The sequence below is a fragment of the Urocitellus parryii genome, chromosome 3 (assembly GCF_045843805.1).
Source record: "Urocitellus parryii isolate mUroPar1 chromosome 3, mUroPar1.hap1, whole genome shotgun sequence".
In the NCBI taxonomy this organism is placed as follows: domain Eukaryota; kingdom Metazoa; phylum Chordata; class Mammalia; order Rodentia; family Sciuridae; genus Urocitellus; species Urocitellus parryii.
In genome coordinates, this window is record NC_135533.1 from 202,588,053 (window position 1) to 202,603,380 (window position 15,328).

The following is a 15,328-nucleotide window of genomic DNA, read 5'->3' on the forward strand; positions in this document are numbered from 1 at the left end:
GAGTCAGACGAAAAGCACAGACTATGGCGCTGAAACGGATTAATAAGGAACTTAGTGATTTGGCCCGTGACCCTCCAGCACAATGTTCTGCAGGTCCAGTTGGGGATGATATGTTTCACTGGCAAGCCACAATTATGGGACCTAATGATAGCCCATATCATGGTGATGTATTCTTTTTGACAATTCATTTCCCTACAGACTTCAAACCACCTAAGGTTGCATTTACAACAAGAATTTATCATCCAAATATTAACACTAATGGCAGCATTTGTCTTGATATTCTAAGATCACAATAGTCTCCTGCTTTAACTATTTCTAAAGTTCTTTTATCCATTTTTTCACTGCTATGTGATCCAAACCCAGATGACCCTTTAGTGCCAGAGATTGCATGGATCTATAAAACAGAGATAAGTACAACAGAATATCTCAGGAATGGACCCAGAAGTATACCATGTGATGCTACCTTAAAGTCAGAATAACCTGCATTATAGCTGGAATAAACTTTAAATTACTATTCCTTTTTTGATTTTTCTTATCCAGCTGCTCCCCTATCAGACCTCATCATTTTTAATTTTACTTTTTGTTTACCTCCCTCCATTCATTCACATGCTCATCTGAGAAGACTTAAGTTCTTCCAGCTTTGGACAATAACTGCTTTTAGAAACTGTAAAGTAGTTAAAAAAGAACAGTTTCCCAAGATTCAGAATTTTTTTAAAAAAATGGAGCATGTGTATTATGTGGCCAATGTCTTCACTCTAACTTGGTTATGAGACTAAACCATTATTCCTCACTGCTCTAACATGCTGAAGAAATCATCTGAGGGGGAGGGAGATAGACGCTCAGTTGTCACATCAAAGGAAGCAGCATTATTCTAGCAGCATCCATTTTGTTTAAACCTTCCACTGTTAGAGATTTGAGGTTACATGTTATACTTTATGCTCATAACTGATGTGGCTGGAGAATTGGTATTGGATTTATAGCATCAGCAGAACAGAAAATGTGATGTATTTTATGCATGTCCATAAAGGAATGACCTGTTCTTGTTCTACAGAGAATGGAAATTGGAAGTCAAATACCCTTTGTATTCCAAAATAGGGTCTCAAAACATTTTGTAATTTTCATTTAAATTGTTAGGAGGCTTGGACCTATTAGTTAATCTATCCTCCAATACACTGTTTAATATAGCACTGAATAAATAATGCAAGTTGTCAATGGATGAGTGATCAACTAATAGCTCTGCTAGTAATTGATTTATTTTTCTTTAATAAACTTGCATAAACCAAAAAAAAAAAAAAAAAACTATTGGCAATTTTAATGATCTAATTTCTTGTGTAGATTTCAAACCTCGAGTTTGTAGCCCCATAATGAAATTTTGCATTGGAAAACTGAATGGGTAATATGAGAACTATAAAATTCACCATTTCACATATGTGGTTTCCAATTTATGGGCCTCCTCCACAATACAGGTAAATAGTGATGATGTATAAATAAGTAAACTAAATGTCGTTTATATCTTTTCCCCTAAAATGTGCTGATCATTATTTTTAAAAATTTAATTACAGGCTCACTGAGATCACAAACATGTGATGGTCACTTTAAAAAATTATAAATATTTAAACCATACTTTGAGCTTCATTACATTGAAGTCTGAAACTTACATCACAATAACTCAAGTTCACAACACTAAACTTACAAAATTCAATACAGAAAGTTTTCAATATTATATGCACATAAAGCAATGCCTAGAGATTAAATAGGTTTAAACTATACATAAATGTTTTCCAGTTTTTAATGTGAATAGTAATTCTGTTGTGATTTTTTAAAAAATATTAACTTTAAATATTTCTAAAGTTAGGTAAATTGTGGATCACGGTGTATTTTCTCCATAAACAAATAGGAAAAAGTATCATAAAAGACTGGGAAACTCCTGTAAAATAAATTAATTAATTAATTGAAAAGAAAATAAGTGACTGGGAAAGAGGGAATTTGAAAAAAAGTTAATACCAAAAGTAGAAATTTATTCATATTTGAAAGTTGAGAATTATGGACTCAAAGCAAAAAATGAATTATTTCATGATGAAATTAGGTCTATCAGAATACAAACCATTTTTGGGGAGTACCACCTCCTCTATATTGGGTACAGGTGTTGGGTCTTCCATGTCCTTGGTAAGGTCTTCTTGCTCATCTTCCTCTTTCTGACTTCTGCGCTTCCCATAAAGATTAGCTTGGCTGAAACACATAGGTATATAAAATATAAACAAGACCAATTATAGCTAATTATACCAAACCATTCCTGAGGTTCTACATTATTGTTAAAATCTACACTTACAAATCACTTTTAAACAGGTAATAATCAAACAAATTATACACATCTTACTGAAGATACATTTAATCAGCCAAAAAAAATTAAAATTAAAAGGTAATGGATATAAAAAATGGGCACAGAAATCTTACTATTCAAATTGCAGGCATTATCTTAAAGGAAGCTTCAGTTAGTACAACAAAAGAATACCTGCTAAGGAATATGGCATAGTTTCTCACAGACTATAAACAAATCACATAAGAAATTTTCTCAAAGATATGCACAGCTATATTTTCCTGGCTTTTTATGTCATCCAAATACCAGAAACTGAGTATGGTACTCATTCTTTTTTGTAAAAATTACCTTTGTTCTTTCCCTGACAATTCAAATCATTTTTAAAACATACGAATAAAGGGCTGGGGATGTGGCTCAAGTGGTAGCTCGATCGCCTACCATGTGTGAGGCGCTGGGTTTGATTCTGAGCACCACATAAATATAAAATGAAGGTACTGTGTCCACCTAAAACTAAAAAATAAATATTAAAAAAAATGAATAAAAATAGGAATGATTTCCTTATCTTGAATAATTACAATGAATATAGGACAGAAGTAATTAGAAATACATTAACAGTACGGTACTTCTGAACATGGAAATATAGAGAAATTAATAAAAGTAAGAAGAAAATATATCACAGAGAAAAAAGTGGTAAGTGAGCTGAAATTTTGAGAATGTGCAATAATTTATTAAGGATAAGGCAATGTTTTAGAGTAAAGCGTAAAAGCATAAGCAAAAACATAAATATAAAATAATTTGTTTGGAGATGCAATGGAGAGTAATCTACAGTGCACTGCCAGTGAAAGTGAATGAAGTAAGTGCACTGCCAGTGAAAGTGAATGAAGTAAGATCTAGGGAGACAGAATGATGGACCAGCCTGAGTCCCTCATTGAAGAGAGAATGCTCAAAGTTCTCTTTGAGAGATAACATATTGGTATGGGTCAGAATAAAGCACATCAAGTAAAAAAACTTTTTTCAAATTAAAAATTGCATGATGAGCGGCTGGGGAGATAACTCAGTGGTAAAGCACCTGCCTAGCATGCATAGGCCCTGGGTACAATCCCCATCACCACATAAAAAATGAACAACAACAATAAAAAATGAAGCCTACAAATCTAAAAGGTGTCCAAGAGATAAAATATTTTTAAAAGGAAGAAAAGACGCAGGGAAGATGAACAAAACAAAGGTTATGAAAACAGATTTCAAAATGTTCTGATTAAATACAGGATTCAAAGAAAAAATTTTAGGGATTTAACCCAGGACCCATGCATTCGAAGTACATGTTCCACCACTGAGTTACAATCTTAGTCTTCATGGAAAAACTTAAAATATGAAAAGTGTGCCATTAGAAGGCAAATGTATGTAATCAACATACATATATACAAACACAGGAATCAGTCTGGTATGGCTGTATAAACAGGGTGGAGAGTAAATGCCACCACTTTGAGTCTTCTTGATATCATATTTTGTTTCAACAACTACTGGTGTGCTGGCACCCCATTTTTGCTCATAAGCAGGAACAGTTGGATATCTGACTTTAGGCCTGGATCACCGGGAAAAGTTGATAAAGGCATTCCTTACAAAGCTGTCACACAAAATGGGCACAGTGGCGCAAATTTGTAATCCAGAAACACAGAAGCATGAGGAAGGATGAATATAAGTTCAAGTCAGTCTCTGCAACTTAATAAGACCCTATCTCAAGAAAAATAAATAAATAAAAATAAGGAATTTAGCTCAGTGGTAAAGAACCCCTCAGTTCAATCCCTAGGACTTCTTCTAAAAAAATTTCAGGTACCTCGGATATCTCTGAACAGCCACAGCAAGAGGCAGAAATCTAAAGTGTTTATCCCAAAAACATCATTAAGAAAATATATTTGTATGATTTTAATCTCTGTGCCTCAATATATGTGGTCTTAACAAAATCACAAATTTTAAGACCATGACTGGCTCATTAATATATGAAATAAGAGATTTTTAAACTTCCCTAAACAGCCACATACTCGTCTTTCTGAGTTAATGTAATCACTAAAGGGACAGGTGATAAAATCAGAGAAAAATATAGACTATGGTAAATGCGATTTCTTAAACACCTTGCCAACCACATTCTCAATACATACATACAAAAAAACACTCTATTCAGGGTGCCTTTGTATAAACTAAACATAAAATGCCTATAAGATACCATCTCATAATAAGACAAGCTATTAAAAAAAAGGTTTCCAAATAAGTCAAAGTACAGCTTACTTTTAGTAAATCTTCCAATGTAAATGTAAAAATCTGAAAAGTCCTTCAGAATATGTTTTAATGCCTTCTAAATCACGTTGGAGTTCTTACCCTTTCTTCCCACTTTTCTTCCGAGATTCTGTAGGTGTGGGAGGGGGAGGTGAAGGTGAATGTTTCCTCTTCCGAGCATTAGCTGATGCTTTTCTATCTCTTCTCTCTGGACTTCTGACTGGCTAGGAAGAAATAAATGAAAATAAATACCAGCGAACTTTGCTGAGTCCTCGGTTTCAGTAAACCTTTGTGCAAAGGTGAGTTTCCATAAACAAAGATAGCAACAAACCCACTAGTTCAGAAAAAAGAAAAAGTATGACATTAAGCATCTAAAGACCACTAGCCATGAAGAGACTTTTCTGACCTTTCATCATCAATGGAACTCTCAGTACAATCCCATAGACACTCAAATTTTGCTGTAACAAGGACAGGCCTGAACCTTGCATAACTAAATACTGTTACTGTTCACATTCTGCACCTCCAGATGGAAAAAGCATTTTCAATAACTGCTAGAAAAATATGAAACAAACTATTAAAACAATGAAATAAAAATACAGGCCAAATGATCCTATGAAAATGTACTATTATACATTAGAACTAGGATTGTAGCTTATACACACACACACACACACACACACACAGAGGAATCAATCTGGTATGGCTGTTTACTCAGGGTGGAGAGTAAATGCTACCACTGTGAGTCTTCTTGACATCATATTTTGTTTCAACAACTACTGGTGTGCTGGTACACCATTTTAGCTCATACATAGGAACAGTAGCATATATGACTGTAAGATGTTATCTTACAGGCATTTTATTTATTTATACAAAGGCACCCACCCTGAATACAGTGTTTTTTGTGTATGTGCTTAATACTTTAATGGTTTAAAAAATAACCATGTTTCAAAGACTTTTGAAAAAACTAAAACATAAAGGAAAAACAAAATATTTAACTGTTTCTAATGAAAATGATTTTAGAACCACAAGTGTCTTCATTACACTGCCTCAAACCCATCTGTAACACACTCTGTTCACCATCTCAAGTCTATTTAAAATGACAAATCTACCCATCAAGTTGTGACCTATAAGGAATCTGAGGTAAATATTTAAGTGCATGTACTTATTAAGAGTAGTACTGCACTTTAACTATGAGACCTTTAAAAAAAATGTACTTTTATTAACTACTGTCTATGCAATAACAAAGCTACTAAATGATATTAAACAAAAAAGTAAAACTATGGTTAAATAATGTTATAATGATAATTGGAATATAAAATTAAAACTCAGATCTACAGGAAAAATATCAGCTTTACCATTGCTACATTATACTTCATGGGTCACTTTAATTCTTAATAACTCTCTGAGATTTTCATGCCTTTCTAAGGGGATGACAGCTTCTGAGATGATTGTTACTGCTATATTAGGAACTTTTTCATGTATATAATGCCTGCTGCATGTGAGTTTATCAATGAAGATATAACATTTAGGGAAAGAAAGACAAAACATCTACCGGTGAGAAAGAGTTCCAAATAAAATACCTCTTCATTCTTTGTTGAAATTCGCTGACGAAAACTCACTGGCTTCCTGTTCTCATCCACTTCATAATCCTCCTCATTCATCCATTCATTGAAAATGTCAGTGTCTAAAATCCACTTCACATGAACCTAAAATCACATCAAAACATAAATATCTATATAAATAATAAAATCACTTGATCTTTTAAGTTATTCAGAATGAACCTGATTATTTTCAAATCCTCAATTACATAAGATATATTAAGAACATACTACTAGAAATGATGAGATGTGACTTAAACTTCTCTAATTTTTATTCCATTTCTTTCACTGAATAAAGAGAACAAGAAGGGCTGGGGCTATAGCTCAGAGGCAGAGCGCTTGCCAGGCATGTGTGAGGAACTGGGTTTGATCCTTAGCACCACATAAAAATAAATAAAATAAAGACATTCTGTCCATCTACAAGTACAAAAAAAAACTTTTTTTAAAAAAAGAAAGAAAAGAGGGCTGGGGATGTGGCTCAAGCGGTAGCGCGCTCGCCTGGCATGCGTGCGACCCGGGTTTGATCCTCAGCACCACATACCAACAAAGATGTTGTGTCCGCCGAGAACTAAAAAATAAATATTAAAAAAATTCTCTCTCTCTCACTCTCTCTTAAAAAAAAAAAAAAGAAAGAAAGAAAGAAAAGAAAAGAACAGTACCTTGGGTTAGACTGAGATATTGATAGCTAAAATGCCAAAACTGATAATCATGTCATCATTATCTTCATGAAAAAACACTGATAAAAAAAATTCAGCTGCACAGAACCAAAGACAGCTATTGCTCTAGGCCAAAAGGATATCTTTAGGTTTGGGCAATCAATAACACTGTAAATTAAATCAAACATAATGAAAAATGAGCATAGTCATAGAGACCATCAAGTACATATATTCTTCTGTAGAGATCTTTTCCAGGAAGGGCTAGAAATGTAGCTCAGTGGCAAAATGCCCATGGGTTAAATCCCAAATTAAAAAAAAAAAAAAAAAGTCATAAAAACATATAACTCTATTGATATTCAAGCTTTTAACATAAGCAAAATAAAATAAGAACAAGATATATGCTGTTATACATCCTATATATGGTAAAATTATTGTGGAAAAAAGATCATTAAAATATTTAAAATAGGGGCTGGGGATGTGGCTCAAGCAGTAGCGCGCTCGCCTGGCATGCGTGCGGCCCAGGTTCGATCCTCAGCACCACATACCAACAAAGATGTTGTGTCCGCCGAGAACTAAAAAATAAAATTAAAAATTCTCTCTCTCTCTCTCCTCTCTCACTCTCTCTTTTAAAAAAAAATATTTAAAATAATGGTTACATATGAAAGAGAAAGAAAGAGGTCAAACAAAAGTGTCACTTCAAAGCTTACAGTAATTTCCTAGATATTTCTTTAATAATCACTTATTTCACTATTTTATATTCAATAATTAAATTTTTTTAATTAAGTGCTGCGTTTGTCATAATTATCAAATCTTCTTTAGGAATACAAATATGCAAGCATTATTTTATAAAATAATACAGACAATGACAAAAAATTCCATTTTAAATTTCTGCCAAAAGGCAGATAGCTCCTATTCCTCAGGTTTCAGAGGTTAGACTTCTAAGCATTAAATAGTGTTCTTCACAGCCCTACCCACACCTTGATTTCAGGCCAGTGAGGCCCATGTTGAACTCATAAACAATAAGACAGTAAGATTCTAAAAAGAAAAAAATTCTAGTAGCTAGGCATCGTGGAGCACACCTGTAGTCCTGGATACTCAGAAGGTTAAGGCAGGAGGATCACTTGAGCCCAGGAGCTCAAAAATTAGCCTGGGCAAAAGATAGAACCTAATCTCAGAAAATAAAGCAAAACAAATAGTATTCTAATAATCTACTGTAGTAACAGTCCATTTACATAACATAAAAATACAGGATCAAGAAGAAAAAAAATAACATTTAACATTTTTGCTTTTAGTTGTCAATGGATCTTTATTTTATTTATTTATCTATGGTGCTGAAAATCAAACCCAGTGTTTCACCCATGCTAGGCAAGTGCTCTACCATGGAACCACAACCCCAACCCCATATTTAACATTTTAAAAAAGAGCACGTTCATTTATTTTTAGAACATTTATTCATTCATTTTTATTCATTTATTTTTAGAACAGAGTGTATGAATTCCAATGTTATTTAGAGTTCACGTATTATATCAAAACATAGTATTTACAATATTATGGAAGCCATGTACTTAAACAACTATTTAAACTAAGGGAAAATGTTGTGTCAACTGAAAATAGAAGGGAGTTCTTTAGTTTGATTTCTCAAAGCTAAGTGATCAACAAAGTTAAAAAAAACACTGATTTTTCATTTGTGTCAAAGTGCATTCTATTGTCACATGTAATTAAAACATATTTTTTAAAAAAGTAAAAAACCCCCACTGATTTAATATATTTACAATTTGTTTTTATTGTTGACAGGATGTTTTTAGTTATAGTTATTATTGGCTTTTTTGGGGGGATGGGGAGCAAATGGGGACTGAACTTGGGGCCATGCTACCACTGAGCTACAAACCCAGTGCTTCCTATTTTTTATTTTGAGACACAGTCTTGCTAAGTTGCCTAGGCCAGCTTTGAACTTTATGTTCCTCCTGATTCAGGTTCCCAAGTCTCTGGAATTACAACCTTGCAGCATCCACCCATCATCTTTTTTTTGTGTGTGTGGTGCTGGGGATTGAACCCAAAGCCTTGGGCATGTGAGGCAAGCACTCTACTAACTGAGTTAAATGCTCAGCCCCTCATCATCATTATTTACTTTTAAAAGTACTTGTAGGGGCTCAGCAGTACTTGTGGCTCAGCAGCAGAGTACTCGCCTAGTATGTGCAAGGCCCTGAGTTCAATCCTCAGCACCATATAAAAATAAATAAGATAGAGCTGGGGTTGTGGTTCAGTGGTAGTGTGCTTGCCTAGCATGCATGAGGCACTGGGTACGATTCTCAGCACCACATACAAATAACTAAAGGTCCATTATCAACTAATTTTTTTTTAAAATAAATTAATTAATTAAATAAAAGTCCTTGTAGAGCTGGAGGTGGAGTTGCCTGGCAGAATACACACTTACTATGTGTAAAGCCCAGATTCTATCCCCAGAACCCCAAAAAATCATATCCAAACAAAAAATAGCAATTCCATTTTACTAAAAAGAATCAAAGAAAAATATGTCATTATTTGCCTTCTTCCTCACAAGTACTTACCAATTCCAATCATTTATACTAAGGAATCATGGGAAAAAACAGACATAATTCACACAAAAGTCACTCAAGGGGACGTTTCTCACTAGTTTTCTAAATGCAGGTATCATATTTATGACCCAAACACCAACTTTATATGGTATATGAAAATAGTTTTAAAAACCTCTCTAATTTACATATTAAGCAAAAATTTCAACATTGAAAAGTTAACATTTTCCTAATAAATAATTTAACCATGGGTATAAACAGACTTCTCTTTTCTGGTGGGGGTAGTGGGAATTGAACTCAAGGTACATTCTACTACTGAGCTACAACCCCATCCCACACAAACTTTTCTTAATAGCACAAATAAGCACGACAGTTTCTAGGAAGGGGGGGGAATTAAGGTAATACTTTAATGATGTACATATTATGAAAAAAAGAAAAGGGAGCGGAGGGAAAGAGGGTAATGGTAAGCAGAATAAAATAGACATTATTATTGCTGTGAGTATATACGTGACTGCATGACCAATGTAATTCTGCAACCTATACACTCAGAAAAATGAGAAATTATATCCCATCTGATTCAAATGTATGATATGTCAAGATCATTTTACTGTCATGTGTAACTAATTAAAACAAATTTTAAAAAAAGAAAAGTTAAAGAAAAAATATAAAAACTTAAAATATTTTCACAAAATACACTTTTAAATTTTAAATTTATGTACACAATAGTGTAGGAAGTTTAATGGTAAAAAAAGGGGGGAAATGAATGCCTTAAAGGCTAAAAGGAAAACATTAAACACAATGTTAAGAGAATATGTTTAACTCAACCACATATGGAAACCTAGTATAGAGCAAATGTCAAATCACTGAAGAAAAGGTGGTCTTTTTAATACATTATGTATCTAAATATAAACAATTGAATAACCATTTGAAAAGAACATGATGAGATCCATTCTTTTTATCAGAATAAAATCAAAACAGATTAGAGATCTAAATTTAAAAGGTGAAACTATGTGACAGCTAGAATAAAACAATGTGAATTCCTAACAAGGCAGGTTTTTCCTACATCCAACTAAAATTCTGGATGCAATAACAGTAAAGATGGAAAAAACTGATCACATAAAAATAATAAATTTTAAGCTGGGCACAGGGACATGTGCCCAGGGACTTGGAAGGCTGAGAGGCAGGAGGATCCCAAGTTCAAAGCCAGTCTCAGCAATTTAGTGAGGCCCTAAGCAACTTAGCAAAACCTTGTATGAAAATGAAAAAATAAAAAAGGATAGGGCCAGGTATAGTGGAACACGCCTATAATATCAGGGACTTGGGAGTCTGAGGCAGGAGGACAGCAAGTTCAAAGACAGCCACAGCAATTTAGCGAGGCCCTAAGCAACTTAGGGAAGTGCTGTCTCAAAATAAAAAAATAAAAAGGGCTGGGGATGTGGCTGAGTGGGTAAGCATTCCTGGGGTTCAATCCCTAGTACCAAGAAACAAAAACAAAAACAATGTTGGGGGGGTGGGGTGGTGAGAACAAAGACATGTAGATTTTAAATGATAAATCAAAGAAGGAACAAAGTATTAATGACTGGCAAATCTGGATAAAGATTTCAAAAGTATGCAATATACCATTTTTCCCCCCTATGGTTTTTTTTGTGAGTTTAAAATTACTGCAAATAAAGATTCTTTTTAAAAAAGAGTCAAGCCAAGCATAACCCCAGCTGAGGCGGAAGGATATCAAGTCCAAAGCCAGCATGGACAACTTAGTGAGACCCTGTCTTAAAATTAAAAAGGGCTGGAGATGTAGCTCAGTGGTAGCATACCTTGGGTTTAAGCCCCAGTACCACAAAAACATACAAAAAAGGTCTGGTGGGTAGCATATACATGTAATCCCAGTGGACTAGGGAAGCGGAGGCAGGAGGATGGCAAGTTTGAGGCCAACCTGGACAACATAGCAAGATCTTGTCTCCAAATAAAGTAAGATGGGCTGGGGATGTAATTCAGTGGCACCCCTGAGTTCAATCTCTAATACCAAACAAAATTAAAAAAAAATAGATTCAGAGAAGAAGGAAAAAAAAAAAACACCTTATTTCAGCCAGGCACAACACAGCATACCTGTAGTCCTATATACATAGGAGGCTGAAGCAAGAGGATCAAAATTTGGAGACCAGGGGCTGGGAATATACCTCAGTTGGCAGAGTGCTTGCCTCTTATGCACAAGGCCCTGGGTTCAATCCCCAGCACCACGAAAAAAAAAAAAAAAAGTTGGAGGCCTATCTGGGCAACAATGTGAGACCCCACCTCAAAAAACAAACAACAACAACAAAAAAGTAGAATTTTTGTTGTTATTGTTAATCACATTTACATATATAAAAGCTAAAGTTTTTTTCTAAGGGCCACATGATTAGCACAATTAGAAATAAAATCAGGTCAGAACATTCAATTATTTAAACTGGGGATATAGCTCAGTGATAAGAGCAGTTGCCACTATACACAAGGCCCTGGGGCTTAATCACCAAAACTACCAAATAAAAATAAACACACAAAAGGATAAATTTCTTCAAAGAATTAATAGAAGAAATCTTGGAGATGGGTATAAAGTAGTACTTTGTACTATTCTTGCAATTGCAAAAATTATTTCTGTGTTTAAAGTTCAGGGAAATAACACGCGTGAAATCATGGTTCAATCCCTAGCATCACCAAAACAAAAACAAAAAACAAAAAAAAAAAGAAAAAGAAAAAGAAATAAAAATGTTGGGGGGGGAGGTCAATGCAGAATTTTATCATTATAATAGAATTGGTTAATAAAACAAATCTGTTATCATAGTAATTCATTTAGGAACTGCTTCCAAACTTCCTAAATGACACACCAATGATGTTCAAACTCTACTGCTCTCTCCAAACAAAATCTGACTTGGTCTGGGATTCTTCTCCATCATCAATATAGACATTTCATCCAAGACCTTGAGAAGAGGTTATGGATGTCTATTAAAAAGGATGACTAGAAAGGGCAATCATTTTTCTGTATCTCCTTAAAAGAATATTTAGAGTTAAGATGGGTTAATAGATTATGTAAGTTTTTTTTAAACCTGGGCACAGTGGCTCATGACTAGAATCCCCGTGACTCGGGAGGCCGAAGCAGGAGGATCACAAGTCCAAGTCCATACTTAGCAATTATGTAGGCCCTAAGCAACTTAGCAAGACCCTGTCTCAAAAAATAAAAAAGGTTGTGGCTCAGTGGTTAAGGACTCCTGGGTTCAATCTGTAATATCCTCCCCCCCAATTTTTTTTCTAGGTCCATACTTTGTTGCCCTTTAATTTTTAACAAAGATAGCTTGGGCTACGGATGTGGCTGAAGCGGTAGCGCACTCGCCTGGAATGCGTGGGGCACTGGGTTCGATCTTCAGCACCACTTAAAAAAAATAAAGATGTTGTGTCCAGTAGGGAGGAAGAGCAGGAAGAAAAGATTAACTTTAAACAGAGACATGAGATGGGAGGGAAAGGGAGAGAAAAGGGAAATTGCATGGAAACGAAGGGAGACCCTCATTGCTATACAAAATTACATATAAGAGGTTGTGAGGGGAATGGGAAAATAAACAAGGAGAGAAATGAATTACAGTAGATGGGGTAGAGAGAGAAGATGGGAGGGAAGGGGAGGGGGGATAGTAGGGGATAGGAAAGGTAGCAGAATACAACAATTACTAATTGGGCATTATGTAAAATTGTGGATGTGTAACCGACGTGATTCTGCAATCTGCATTTGGGGTAAAATTGGGAGTTCATAACCCACTTCAATCTAATGTATGTAATATGATATGTCAAGAGCTTTGTAATGTTGTGAACAACCAATAAAAAAAAAAAAAAAGAAAAACACATTAAAAAAAAAAAGATGTTGTGTCCACCAAAAAACAAAAAATAAATATTAAAAAAATTCTGTCTCTTAAAAAAGAAAGAAAGAAAAAAAGATAGCTCATCTGCTGAATTTTAAATTTCATCAAAGATTTTTTTTAAACAAACATTTACCTTCCAAGGCTTTTCTGGAATTGGTGGATCTTCAATTTCAGCATCAACATCATTACTATGGACCCAAGTATCATAGCTATAAAATAAATAAAATTAAAAAAACAAATTAGAATCAAATTTCATTCTTAATCTTTATCAAACAATAAGGATACATTTTAGCTAGGTACAGTGGTATATACCTATGATCCCAACAGACTGAGGCAGAAAGATCATAAGTTCAAAGCTAGCCTTTACAATTTAGTGAGACCCTATCTTAGGGGTGGGGGAGGAACCAGACACAGTGGCCCATGCATTTAATCCCAGGAACTTGGGAAATCACAAGTTCAAGGCCAGACCGAACAACTTAGGAAGACCCTGTCTCAAAATAAAAATATAAAGGGCTGGGGATACATCCCCAGTGGTAAAGCATCCCTGTGTTAAATTCCTAATACCAAAAGACAGAAAGAAAGAGAGAAAATTTCCAGTGGGTGGGAAGTGGAGAGAGAAGGAGGAAGTGCTGGGGAGTGATACTGCCAATTTTTTGTTATATTGTAAACACGTACAAACATGTAACAACAAACCTCATCATTATATACAACTATAGTAAACCAATAAAAAAAAATGGAAAGAGGATTTAACAAGCATTTCACTGAATCTATAAAATCACTTTGTATAATTGATAATTTAACACTATTAATCCTTCCAACTCTTTAACATGGGATAGCTTTCTATTTATATTTTCTTTAACTTTTTTCCGTAAAGTTTTACAGTTTTTATTGTATAAATATTTCATTTCTTTGTTAAATTTAACTTCAAAATGTTTTATTCTAGGGCTGGGATTGTGGCTCAGCGGTAGAGTGCTCGCCTAGCACGGGCAAGGCCCTGGGTTCGATCCTCAGCACCACATAAAAATAAAATAAAGATATTGTGTTCAACTACAACTAAAAAAAATAAATAAATAAAAAGTTTTATTCTTCTGATGCTATTGTATATGGGATGTTACTCATTTCCTTTTTAGAATTTTCATTTTCAATATATAAAAATGCAACTGATTTGGGGTATTGACTTTATATCCTGTTATTCTGCTCAATTCATTTTAAAAAAATTTTTTAAAGGAGTTAGGGAAGTAGCTCAGTGGCAGAGCACTGAACTAGCATGCTCAAAGACTTTGTTCAATCCCCATGACTTCCAAAAAAAAAAAAGATTGAGAATGTAATTTTAAAACACTATCATTACACCATTATAACAAGTTATCAGTTCTGTCTTTACTACTGTACCAAGAAATCTCCTTGGCAGTAGTCATTATTATAGCCTTAATATTGCCTGAAATGGGCAACTCAGTTCACAGAATTCTCAAGTTCTTGTTCCCAAAAAGTGTTTCTTGTCCTTCAGAACAGTACTTTTCACCTGGTGTTTGTTCCTTCTTGTCACCGCTCTTTTTCACCTCTGTTGCCAATTTCTAGATTTCGCCCCAAACCTCTAATAACTAAAGGCTCCAGGGCTCAATTTTTAGAACAAAACTCTTTTCTTGGTGATTTCATTCACTCCTGTGACTTCAAACAAATACTAACGATTTAAAATCTTGTATCTGTCCTCTATTCTGAATTCTGAACTCATAAATCCAAGAGCCAATTCCACACCTCTTTTGAGTATAACAAGTGTTCCAAACCTAACACACTTAAAGCTCAATTTGTAAACGAATTCAGACTGCTATAATGCACGTTACAGTCAATCAACCTCATCTCAATAAATGACAACCCCATTTTTTCAACTGTGCAGGCCAAAATCCTTGGACACATTCTTGATTTTACTCTCAAATGCATCCTAAAATCAAACCATCAGCAAATTCTACTGCTCTTCATTCAAACTGTCCAGAGTCTACCTTCTTCTCAATCTTTCACTGTGTTCACTGGTTTCCCTGCTTCATCCATTGCCTTCCTG

At 34.5% G+C, this 15,328-nt stretch overlaps 1 protein-coding gene and 1 pseudogene across 3 annotated transcripts in view; one reads left to right on the forward strand and one right to left on the reverse strand.

Annotated features, from left to right (window-relative positions):
• The window catches only part of Smarcc1 (SWI/SNF related BAF chromatin remodeling complex subunit C1), a 152,551-nt gene that overhangs the window by 93,220 nt on the left and 44,003 nt on the right, over positions 1 to 15,328 (reverse strand). For all 3 annotated transcript variants that reach the window (XM_026389836.2, XM_026389835.2, XM_026389837.2), the window contains exons 8-11: positions 13,409 to 13,484; positions 6,169 to 6,294; positions 4,691 to 4,812; positions 2,105 to 2,229 (exon numbers count right to left, since the gene is read on the reverse strand). In XM_026389836.2, the coding sequence (XP_026245621.1) occupies positions 2,105 to 2,229; positions 4,691 to 4,812; positions 6,169 to 6,294; positions 13,409 to 13,484 (449 nt within the window). The remainder of the gene's footprint in view (positions 1 to 2,104; positions 2,230 to 4,690; positions 4,813 to 6,168; positions 6,295 to 13,408; positions 13,485 to 15,328) is intronic.
• On the forward strand, positions 11 to 457 carry LOC144253530 (ubiquitin-conjugating enzyme E2 D3-like; annotated as a pseudogene).